At 31.9% G+C, this 12,655-nt stretch overlaps 1 protein-coding gene across 1 annotated transcript in view; it reads left to right on the plus strand.

Annotated features, from left to right (window-relative positions):
- LOC127704307 (DNA helicase MCM8-like) overlaps positions 1-12,655 on the plus strand; it is a 98,512-nt gene that overhangs the window by 41,552 nt on the left and 44,305 nt on the right. Inside the window, exons 8-11 of the mRNA XM_052208317.1 lie at positions 1,457-1,557; positions 10,174-10,215; positions 11,176-11,261; positions 11,743-11,825. Of these exons, the coding sequence (XP_052064277.1) occupies positions 1,457-1,557; positions 10,174-10,215; positions 11,176-11,261; positions 11,743-11,825 (312 nt within the window). The remainder of the gene's footprint in view (positions 1-1,456; positions 1,558-10,173; positions 10,216-11,175; positions 11,262-11,742; positions 11,826-12,655) is intronic.

Consider the following 12,655-nt stretch of genomic DNA (forward strand, 5'->3'; position numbering starts at 1 on the left):
CAGTCTTCAATAGTGCAGAGAATGTTGTATTAATGTCCTCCGACTTCCCTAGTAAACAAGTTCATGTAGAGTGTAGAATGTAAATGAGTTTATACCTTTTTTTTGAAATTGCATGCATTATTTCTAAATTTATTCAAAAACTTTACAGAGAAAAAGGAATTAAAATTACGGTATTGACATTTGTTTTATGAATAACGTAACATTGTAGATATATTTCATAAATCAGAAATATTATATTTGTTTAATCAAAAGTGCATTAATCTAATTATTTAAAAAACATTTTTTTTAATACTTTTATAAAATTAATATTAAATGTGCAATAATTATTTCTTGTTTTTTTAGCAAAACAAACAACAGTTACCTTGTTTATCTAAGAACATTTTATTCATAAAATAATGTGGGACAATCAGAACTTTTCATGTGGGACAATCAGAACTCTAAAATTTTAAAAAGTGGGACAATCGGGAATAAACCGATTTATCTATGCTTACAAATTGTCTCGGAAATTGTTAAGTAAACACATGTAATCAGAATTTATGACACTAATTAACCCGAGATCAAATAATCAACAGATTATAATGATCATAAAAGGAGTTAATTGGGCAATAAACATGTCACTTAAAGAACACAGTTACATAAAAAAAAATATGCTGCAAATGTACTTTGAATTGTAGAACTTATTCTTATGAAATAAGAAAGCAATCCCAATATGAAATTATTTTTTATGTATGTGAATCATGAGGAGATAACATGAACACTTCATCATCGCATATCATCACTGGAAGTCTGACATTCATCGAACAAAACAAATTTTTCATGACAATTAAAAGGTAAAAAGACGTACAGTTTAGGTTCTTTAAAGATTAAATGGGTAAAACCCTGTCTGAAGATGTACATACACGTATATAGTTCATAGTACGTTTACCGATATTCGATGTATTTACTAGATTATACGCCGTATCCATGTAGCCAAACCTACATCGTGTACATGGATCGTTCCTTATCTTGATTTGGAAAACAGTTGTTATATTTCGTTGGACACTTAAATTTGTTGATGAAGCCATCTACGAAAACCACGAAAATTGGTACCCCATGAATAAAAGTACTTTCACAGTAGTTGCATCATAGTGTTGTTTCTTTCCACACTGTAAACTTTAAGAAGCAGAATAGTATCAAAAATGATGATAGATAAAATAGTTTTATATATTTTCCCCATTTAATGTGGATAAAAATATGAGGTTAACATCAGTGAGACAGTAATCCAAAAATATATTGCAACCAAAAATCAACTTCATATCCATATGAACTGAAAAATGTTTTAAAATCAATGCATGCATGGTATAGCAGCAAATTTACAAAGAAAAAATTGCAACATTTAATTTAATTACATTTAGAGACTTTGTATTTTTAATTAGTAAATGGTTAATAATTCAACAAAATTTCTCATAAATTGTAGGAAAGTTTGTCTCTGTGAAGGGAACAGTAGTGAGAGTTAGTAACATCAAACCATTATGTACAAAGTTAGCATTTGAATGTGTTTCCTGTGGTAATGTTCAGGTAATAACATATTTATAACTGTCAGGGGAACAGTAGTGAGAGTTAGTAATATCAAACCATTATGTATTAAGTAACATCAATACTTCAGGTAGATTTCTTAATTATGAAATGATTTCAAACACTTAAGAGTGTATCAGCCTGTTCTGAACATTAATTCTGTTAAACAGTCAACCCTGTATTAAGCAGTCATGCATGGGAAATACCAAAAGTGACCTCTTAAACGCGGTTCCAAATTCAAACATTGTAAAGTATACTGAAAATGTTTTATTACTATGATTTATAATCAGTTAAAATGCAATTATGAAAATTTATAAATACAATTTAATATTTTTTTGCTGGGAATTTATTGAGAAATGACAATCATTCAATTGACTATCTCGTAATACTTTAATCAGAGTAAAAATACCATTATGTTCTTAGTTCACGATGTTCAAACGAACATAACATATTTATGTGCTAACTTGCTCTAATTTTCTTGCACGCCTCTACCCCTAATTTCTGTTCTAAACTGACTCATATTGTATATATCTATATAAATAAGACAAGACTATTTCTGATACTAACAGGCACGGTGACCATTTCTATTTAATCATCATAATTCACAATCTAATCAATTTTCTAAAATTGTCTTTTCATTTCATCAAACAATAATGTCCTAAACGCCTCTGCATAAACACTTTATCATATCAAATCTATAAAATAAACATTACAAATCAGTATACTAGAAATACATATTCACTGCACATGTCTTATACACATTTAACAATATAAAAAAAAAAAAAATTGTCTGCAAGTCGAGTGGTCACCGCCCAGCCTTCGATAAACTTGAATACCCTACTAATTTGCATAACTTGTTTATTCTCTTGCTAAACAAGAAACTAAAATAGATCAGAAAATTCATATGCATACCGCACATAAATTTATTTATGTTCTTAGTTCACGATGTTCAAACGAACATAACATATTTATGTGCTAACTTGCTCTAATTTTCTTGCACGCCTCTACCCCTAATTTCTGTTCTAAACTGACTCATATTGTATATATCTATATAAATAAGACAAGACTATTTCTGATACTAACAGGCACGGTGACCATTTCTATTTAATCATCATAATTCACAATCTAATCAATTTTCTAAAATTGTCTTTTCATTTCATCAAACAATAATGTCCTAAACGCCTCTGCATAAACACTTTATCATATCAAATCTATAAAATAAACATTACAAATCAGTATACTAGAAATACATATTCACTGCACATGTCTTATACACATTTAACAATATAAAAAAAAAAAAAATTGTCTGCAAGTCGAGTGGTCACCGCCCAGCCTTCGATAAACTTGAATACCCTACTAATTTGCATAACTTGTTTATTCTCGTGTTAAACAAGAAACTAAAATAGATCAGAAAATTCATATGCATACCGCACATAAATTTATTTATGTTCTTAGTTCACGATGTTCAAACGAACATAACATATTTATGTGCTAACTTGCTCTAATTTTCTTGTACGACTCTTCCCCTAATTTCTGTTCTAAACTGACTCATATTGTATATATCTATATAAATAAGACAAGACTATTTCTGATACTAACAGGCACGGTGACCATTTCGACGTACAAAGAAAGCAGAATGTGTAATTGCTATAAACCTAAATTCTTAGAAACTGATAATCGTTTTTCTAAACTATCTGATACGTAACCATCTTTAGCTAAATCAGATTTCCATCTTCCATGTATTTTAAAAAGTCCATCTGGTATACCATATTTAGCGGCCGCAGTGGCACCGCCTGCTCTGAAACTGTGTAAACCAAATTTGTTTACATTTAAACCAATTTGTGACAAAGCCTCTTTAACCAACTCTCTTGAGTATACAAAATTTTTACATTTTTACTTCAATATAAAAGAATTAGTTTTCTTTAATAAAGACAATGCACGAAATATAAAAGATTCTGAATTATTCTCAATCTTTGCTAAATCTAGATAACTTTGCAAAAGCTTTACAGGACAGTAAGGACTATCTAATCTAGAAATGACAACGTTATGACCATGTCTATAACAATCTATTTTTCTCTTATAAATAAAGACATTGACATGCGAAGTATGAAAAACTATGTCTTTAGCTGTAATGTTGCATAACTCATTGAAACGCAAAAACCCTGTATACATTAACGAACACATTAACAATAATCGCACTTCTTTCAATGAGTTACGATCTTGGTATTTATTAAACAGTTTAATCAGTGAGTTCGAGTCAACTGGTTCTTTTTTCTTTTGTGGACGAGATAGTATTCTCTTAGCGCCTTCTAGTATATTCTTGTCTAGTTCAGATTCGCTTGGATCAGTTACGCCAGCAATACGATGAGCCCATTTTATGCTATAAAATGCTGTATCTACTGAACTAAAACACTTAGATGACTCAATCAAATGTTGCAAGTATAAACCCACATAAAGTTTATTACACGGAAGTACGGAAGTTATCTCTTTGTATTTTTGTGTCCACCTTAGAAAACGTTTGAAACCTCCAATATATTTTGTAACAGTCGTCTTGGCCCTCGAATCTAAGACAGTTGCATTTAGATTTGAGTAAAGTAGTCGGAGTTCTGTGTGCTTAACCGAACTTAACTGTGACCAGAATCCAGTCAAAAAAATGTTCTAAAAATAGATATACAGTAATTATAATCTTTACTAACAATATTACTTTTACATACATAACATATTTACCTGAATCAATGCATATCAATCAGGTCCAGTGACCATACAGTATTATTAAAAGATTTAGTCCAGTGACCAAAGAGCATAACGTCCAGTGATCGACAAAAACGTCCAGTGACTTCCAACACACACATTACATCAATATTCATATAGTAAAAACAATTCTGTAAATGAAAAATAAATTCACAATATGAAGCGTCTAACAAAACAGCTAATATAGTTCCTTTAAAATCTCCTCTCACAAATACAGAGTTCAAATTATTTCCAGATTCGAAAATTCTCTCTGGTTCATTAAACTGAAGCACATCATTTATGTACTTTCTATATTTTAGACCAGTGTCAAAAATCAACGGCCAAAATGGCGAAGAAGGCCAATTCGGAACTATCAAAGTTCCTTTAGCTCTGCATTTTACTAGATGATTTATAACCCTGCTAGCCTCAGTTACTGGAGGTACTAGCCAGTTGTTCTCACCGTACCACTCGCACGTGAAAGCGTCGACGCACAAAGAACCTGGGTTCCAATATAAAGAATTAAATTTTGGTAATTTCTTATTTTCAAAGCTAGCAAACCTATCCACTGAAAATGTACCCCATAAATCATTCAAGAATGTGAAAAATTCATCTGAAATACGCCAGTCGTCAATATTGACAATTCTACTTAGCATGTCAGCCTATTCATTCTGTTCCCTTGGAACCCAGTTAACAAAAATAGTAATATCATTTTTGCGACAACAATCGTAGATTGATAAAGCTAAAGACTGTAATTCTGGTACTTTACTACCCTTGTGAACTATTGTTACAGCGTTTTGATTATCAGTATAAAGCGAGACAGTGCAATGTTTTAGTAAACGTGCAAAACTTAGTAGAGACAACTCTATTGCTTTGACTTCCCTCCAAGTGGAACTCTTCAATTTCTCGTCATCAGACCAAGATTTGTGCATAATCTGTTCCAGATTATCAATATATCCAGCAGCTCCTGTATTGCTTGCATCAGTAAATATGTAAAATTCAGAATCCAGTCCTAACAAAGAAACTGGTTCTAACTTACAAATGTCATCTCTCCAAAATATCAGATCTCTGATACATGCGTTACAATGATTTATATTAATAGATTGGTCCCAATCTTGTCTTAAATTTATAACTGTAAACAAACCTCTCGACATGATCTGTGTAATGTGCCCTAAAGCAGGCGTAAAAGAAATAATTTTACCAGCTGCTTTTGCTAACAATCTTACTTTCACTTTACAGGAACTGTAAAGTATAATATTGACTAATTCAATTAAATCATTCTTTTTTCTATCTGGTATATTGAGTTTACATATGCCTAAATTCCAGATAAAACCTAACCACTCTAATTTTTGTGTTGGTGTCCAGTGACATTTATCTCTGTTTGGTACGAACCCCGATGATATAAGATCTGACTTAATTAAATCAGAGTGCATTTTACATGTGCTTTCATTCTCGGCTAAAACGAACCCTTCATCTAAATAAACAACGACTTTGATTCCTTTCTTTCGCCAATATTTTACCAAAGGTCGGAAGACTTTAGTAAAGATATATCCACTAGATTTCAAACCAAAAGGAAGTGCAGTAAAAACAAAAAACTTTGTTACACCTCCTAATTTCCAGGAGAAACCTAAATATTTCTGATGCTCATTAAAAATATCAATATGATGATATCCTGATTTCATATCAAAAACAAATCAGAAACAATTAGAAGATAAATACTGTTTAACTACTTTCCAATCTTCGAATTTAATCTTGTTATCGACTACCTGTTTGTTTACGTGTCGTAAATCTAAAATTAACCTGTGTTTATTTTTCGCAGTTGGGACGGTCAAAGGATTAACCATGTGCGGTCTACTCGATACTTCACATATCAAACCACCTTTCATTAAATCTAAAATAGCTGTTGAAACAAATTCACTATTATTAAATGCTGATTTATTATTTCGTAAGAATATTTCTTCAGGCTCGTGAAGCAACAGAATTTTGTAACCGTCTATAATAACATTCAAAATGAAATCTGAAGCATTAATTTGTTTCCAAAAGTTAATAGAATTTTTCAAACAACCTTTAACATAAATATTAGAATTACAATTTTCATATTCATAAAATATTTGAAAAATATCATAATCTTGTACCTTGAAAATGTCACTGTTTTGATCTTTAAGAAGAAGATCCTCTGGGAGGTCCTGTCCTTGCCTTTCCCTTTCTGCAGTCTCTTGCCCAGTGTCCTTGCATGCCACAGTTGTAGCAGACGTCTGAGGTCTTGAAGTTATTTTGGTGGCCGACTCTTTGGCCGCTAGGCGGCCAAGCTCCCTCGAAAGGGCTGCAGGCAAAATGTAGCTTCAGAACCACCTGTACCATTATGTGCCATTTGGTTGTCTGTTGTCTGCTGCGCGTATTCTTTTCTCATCTTCCGAGTCGCTGGCCACTTCATCTGAAAGGTATTCATTAACAGTTCTCCAACCGCCCTCGGACTTATCTGCAATTCTGATTAATTTATTTCTCTTCTTGAGCTGAACGGAGGAATCTTCTAATACCCGAACTGCCTTTTTAGGTCGATTCTTCTCAATGTAACTAATTGCCGTGCTGATACTGTCTTGAATATCAGAATTAAGCTCAAATTGTACTTGATTCCCCTTAAATTTAAAGGTATTCTCTGCTTTCTTTGCTCTCTTTACTAATGTCTCTGTAGTATCTGAAAAATTCTTCTCTATGCCGGAAAGTTTATTATTAAAATACGTTGTCATCTAAGAAAACAAATCTGCATTTGAAACTTCTGGTGACTTATCTTGTTCTGAATTACCTTTTCTTTTCGTTGATTCTGCAGCAGAACGTAAGGCTTCAATTGACTTGTCAGGAGTCTTGGTTAATTCTCTATCGTCGAGGTCTAGTTCTGAATCGGACATCATGATAAATTGTCTGCAAGTCGAGTGGTCACTGCCCAGCCTTCGATAAACTTGAAACCCGTTTTCAATCTATTAAATACCCTACTAATTTGCATAACTCGTTTATTCTCTTGTTAAACAAGAAACTAAAATAGATCAGAAAATTCATACGCATACCGCACATAAATTTATGACTCCTATATTACAATTAGAATATTGAATTGTATCGTGTTTACTTTTATTTGCAATGACTTGTCCCCTGAAGTTTTTAATATACTACTTACAACGAAATCTATTTAGCAATTCAAATCCATTAGTTTGCATTTATTCGATAATTACTTGGCTTCTTTGACAACTTTACGATAGGCATAAAACCTATGCTTGAGAAAAATAAGTTTGATTTTCATCAGGATTTATATCTGTTGTGTGCACAATGTATTTTAGATTCTCTCGGGTTTTACTGTATTATTTAACAATATGAATGAAAAGAAAAAGTCGATTTCCAGTAAAAATTTGATAAGTACTTTTTTGGTAGTAAAGTAGGTGACTGCTTAAATGAGATAAAAAATAAAGTAAAAATTACCATTAGATGAAGGCGACTGTTAAGGCAGGTTTGACTGTATTTGTATTGTTGGATATTTTTCACCAGAAAGCAAGTACATTCTAAAACTTTGCTGTCAAAAAGGGGGGAAATAGAGAGACTACTATCAAAGTAATTGTGGTAACTGTATAGACTGGTGATATGGCATAATGCAGTTTTTGTCTCGCCTTGACGGAGTCAAAAAGCAAGACATAGGTATGCTGTTTCCGGCGGCGGCGGCGTCAACAATGTATTAGTTTGTGATTAGGTCTAGTTCATAGTGAACCACTAGTGGTAGGTCAATGATATTTGGTATGCAGTTGTATTAGCATTGGCACATCTCATTACCATGGAGATTATTTGGCCCCACCCCCTCAGTCAAGGTCTATTGACTTTGAAACTTTTCATAGTTTACATGTATTAGTTTGTGATTAGGTCAATTTATGGGGAACCACTAGTGGTAGGTCAATGATATTTGGTATGCAGTTGTATAAGCATTGGCACATCTCATTTCCATGAAGATTATTTGGCTCCACCCCCTTAGTCATGGTCTATAGACTTTGAAAATTTTGCTAAGTTAACATGTATTAGTTTGTGATTAGGTCAGTTCAAGGGGAACCATTAGTGGTAGGCCAATGTTAATTGGTGTTCAGTTGTATAAGCATTAGCACATCTCATTTCCATGGAGAATATTTGGCTCCGCCCCCTCAGTCATGGTCTATTTACTTTGAAACTTTTGCTTAGTTTACATGTATTAGTTTGTGATTAGATCAGTTTAAGATGAACTGCTAATGTTAAGTCAATGATATTTGGTATGCAAATTTATTGGCATTTGCAAGTATCGTTTCCATGGAGATTATATAGCCCCACCCCTGATCATGGTTCATTGACTTTGAAACTTTTACATAGTTTACAAGTTAATGTTTGTGTTTAGGTTTTTTTAAAGTGAACGACTTATAATAAGTCAATGGTTTTTGGTATGCAGTTGTATTAGCATTGGCATATCTCATTCCATGGAGATTGTTTAGCTATGTACCTTCAGTCATGGTTCATCTACTTTGAATATTTGCATAACTTACATATTAAAGTATTGCTATTTTAATTTCAACATTTGCATTATCAAAATTACAAAAAGGCGAGACATATCTCTGTGATAACAGTTTATTACTCTGTAATAACTCCTTTACCAGCTTTAAGGATGTACACCTGTGAGGAGCCAAAAATTTCTAGAATTTTTTTTTCTTAACCTGATTTTTGGGTTAATATGACTGTAAGAAAGTAATTGATGAATAAAAAATCATATGATGGTGCACTTCTTTTTTCGCTATGCCATTTTAAAGTACCCCATTTTAATGATTTTCCCATTTTCATAAATTTTTTGGTAATTATTATGAAAAAAATCACAGTTTCACAATTAAGCTTTTTTTTATACTTTTACTAAAGATGAAGTGGACCAATGCGAATAAATGTAACTTAAAAAAACTATCTGTTGGTGTTAATATTTGAAAGTTTTATAAAACTTTGTTGCTTTTTTATGTCAAATTGACCATTCTGTCAATTTTGTAAATTTGGGATTTTTTGCTTCTTTTTTTTTTTAACAAAAAGCATATTATTTCAACTTCTTTGTTATAAATGTTTGAAAAAATACACATCTTATAATTTTGAAAAGAAAAAAATTGATATAAGATGTACATTTTTTTGTAAAATCATGTCTTTGTACTCCTCACCCATTTTCTCAACATTTTGGCTGATGATACTGACTGGATTGGTAATAAGAATTGAACATTTTATTACACAAAAACTACTTATTGTAAGTACACAATTTTTTCACAGAGTTTAGTTTGATTATAATATTTTTTAAATTCATTGATATTTTCCACTTGTATCACATGTTTTGGAAATAATTCCCGTACAAGATTTCAACAAGACTGAAACATCAGAAGAATACATCCTTAAAGTGGATTCAGTTATTTTGTTGGGTACCAATTTTCATGAAATTGATGACAAATTATATTTTGGTGGATATTTGATTTCCTGGTTTTGCCAGTCTATAATTTTTTTTATATGGAAAATTTGTACTTTGTTGAACTTTGAATTTGTGGTTACAAAAAATTGGTATCCCACGAAAAAATAAGGAATCCACATTATGTTTTGTTAGGCCTGTCGTTCATAAGGTCTCAGTTTAAATTTGTTGGCTGGTGTATGCATAAATGCAGTGAAATTTTTGTTGTAATGAATTAAATCCATATTTCAGAATATCAAAAAGATTGTTTCAATTCACTCAATAAATATATCTTAGTTTCTTTATGAGGAAACTCAGTGTACATTAGTTAACCATCACATGACCATGTAATGTAACCCTAGTACAGTTTGAAAAATTAATGAGGATTATTGAAATTTTATATATTCAAATGACTCTTATTTCAGAGTGTGACATTACCTGATGGTAAATATACAGTGCCTACCAAGGTAGGTATACAAATTTACAGCACCTTCATATTTAGTTTGTATTAAAACAAAGAAATAGCTGACATATTGAAGACTTGGATAAAATTTCTGTAAAGTTGTTGAAACTTTTTTCTCAGGAAATTTCCACAGAACAAAGTTCTCTTCTTTTATATCCCCTCTAACTTAAGGTGATAAGAGAATGAGTCTTGTAAGTGTAACCTTTCCAAAATTGCCAGAAATAATTTCTGTGAACCATCTTGAAAAGTTAGTGCTAGTACACTTTATGGAGATGTAAAGTAAAATAGTATTGGTCAAATATAATGAAGGGCAGACAATTGATCTTTATAAAGATTTATATGATTTTCCTTTGATCCTGCTTTAAAATTATAATCTATAAATTTCTGAATTAGTAGTACATACAGCAACATGGTTAAAATATGTTATTTCTTAATTTTATAATACTGTGTATTCAGGGATATTTGATTTCATGGTTTTACCAAGTCTGCATACAAGCCTATAGACCATTGATTCTTCGTTGAACATTTGCATTGATAGTTAACCTGTAACCATGACAACTGGTACCCCACAAATAATAATGAATCCACAGTATTAAGCTTAATATCCAGTATCTCTCTGAATAATTTAATTTTGGATGTAACGTGTCTTCTGATTGGCTGACGTTGTTTTGTTTATCAGCTCATAGACATAATTTTGTCATGTGACCTTGACGTCATCAACGTTTTTTCATGGTTTACTACCGTTTAAAATGGAATTTAGAATTAAATTATAAGAAATGACTGTAATATTTTTTCTGTCTATTTGAAATAACATAAAAAATGTGGTGCACACTTTAAAATAACCTGCTACAAGGGTTATTCAGTGTGCACCACATTTTTATGTTATTTCTTCATAGACAGAAAAAATATTACAGTCATTCCTTAAATAGACATTTCGGATTACATTTATATTCTTGAATTGCAGTGTCCTTCTCAGGATTGTAAGGGCAAAACATTCTTTGCAAAGAGAAGTTCAGAACTTACAAGAACCATAGACTGGCAGACTATCAGGTATGCATTAAGTTCATGTATTAAAACATGTAATAGAATGGTTTATGTCGGACATCTGCAGATATTTTTCAATGCATCTGACAATACTGAGTTCTTAGAAACTTACTGCTATGAAATAGAAAATTTGCTGTTATAATTTATTATGCAGCGTGCCAAATTCATGGTAGTCATAGCCCAAAGCTATTAAAAACCTGCTATGGTCTTTCTCATCTAAATTCTACATACACCTGTTGTCTACAATACATGTCCTGTCCATCATAATAGTACTTTCTTGGTCTACATGATATGAATTGGAGCTATTCCACATATGATCTCGATAACTGGTTGTCTATTATACCAAAACATTATAATATACTTCACATGTTGTTTATGATGATAATTTGATCATATTTTAGTAATTTTACATAGTTTGGCATTACTTGGAAATCTATAAAAGAATTTTCTTTTGAAAGATCATTTCTTTTGTGATTTCCTTTAATAGGGTACAAGAAATAATGGTAGACAGACTGAAGGAAACTGGCAGAATACCAAGAACTATTGACTGTGAACTGACACAAGATTTAGGTTTGTAAGAAAGATGGAACAGTAAGCTTATTATTGTCTGCTTGCATGTGTAGCATAAGTTACATGAGCTGCTAGATATCAAACTAAGCATTTTTAAAGGCAGTGCTTTAATGCCTTTCATGTTGCCGGGTTAATCCTTCCTTCCGCGATATCCAACTTATCTACGTGGGGGGTCATTAGGCTCCAAGTAGATCCGGAAATGTTGAATTCTCTCCTCTTCTTATTGCGATATAAAATGTTTTTTGTTTCATTTCATTTACATTGGGAAATAGAGAAACGATTATTGTGTTTTGTTAGTTTTAAAAACTTTTGATATATTAGTATTTTTCATTATAAGCAGTCAACCGATTGACAAACTAGAATTATTTGAATTCCGTGTGGAAAGAGCTCGGGTTAATTTCGAGTGTTATCTGCAATCTAGATGTTTATAAATCATTTCAGTCGTTGATATAATAATTAAAGGTCGACTGAACATGAATTATATTATACAATTTAAAGCGCATTTCTGTTTATGCACGTGAACCCGTCTAACGTTATTGTTATTTCGCAGTTATATAAAGTAGCAAATTATCGTTCCTGAATAGGTGGCGCCGTGGTAGCGGATCCTGTTCCTCAACTTCCGGTTTCTGCACTGTGCAACTATTTCAGTAAAATTTTTAATTAACGATGCCAAGTACTTGTTGTTGTGTACCTGGATGTCATTTAAGAGGAGGACATGCATTTCCAAATGACTTAAAAAGAAGGAAAAGTTGGATCAACGCCATGGCCCATACGCAGATTGGACGAGAACACGATGATATCGTGGAGTCCATCTCAATCAGCTGTTGTTT

This window comes from Mytilus californianus, unplaced genomic scaffold, assembly GCF_021869535.1.
Source record: "Mytilus californianus isolate M0D057914Y unplaced genomic scaffold, xbMytCali1.0.p SCAF_6, whole genome shotgun sequence".
Classification (NCBI taxonomy): Eukaryota; Metazoa; Mollusca; class Bivalvia; order Mytilida; family Mytilidae; genus Mytilus; species Mytilus californianus.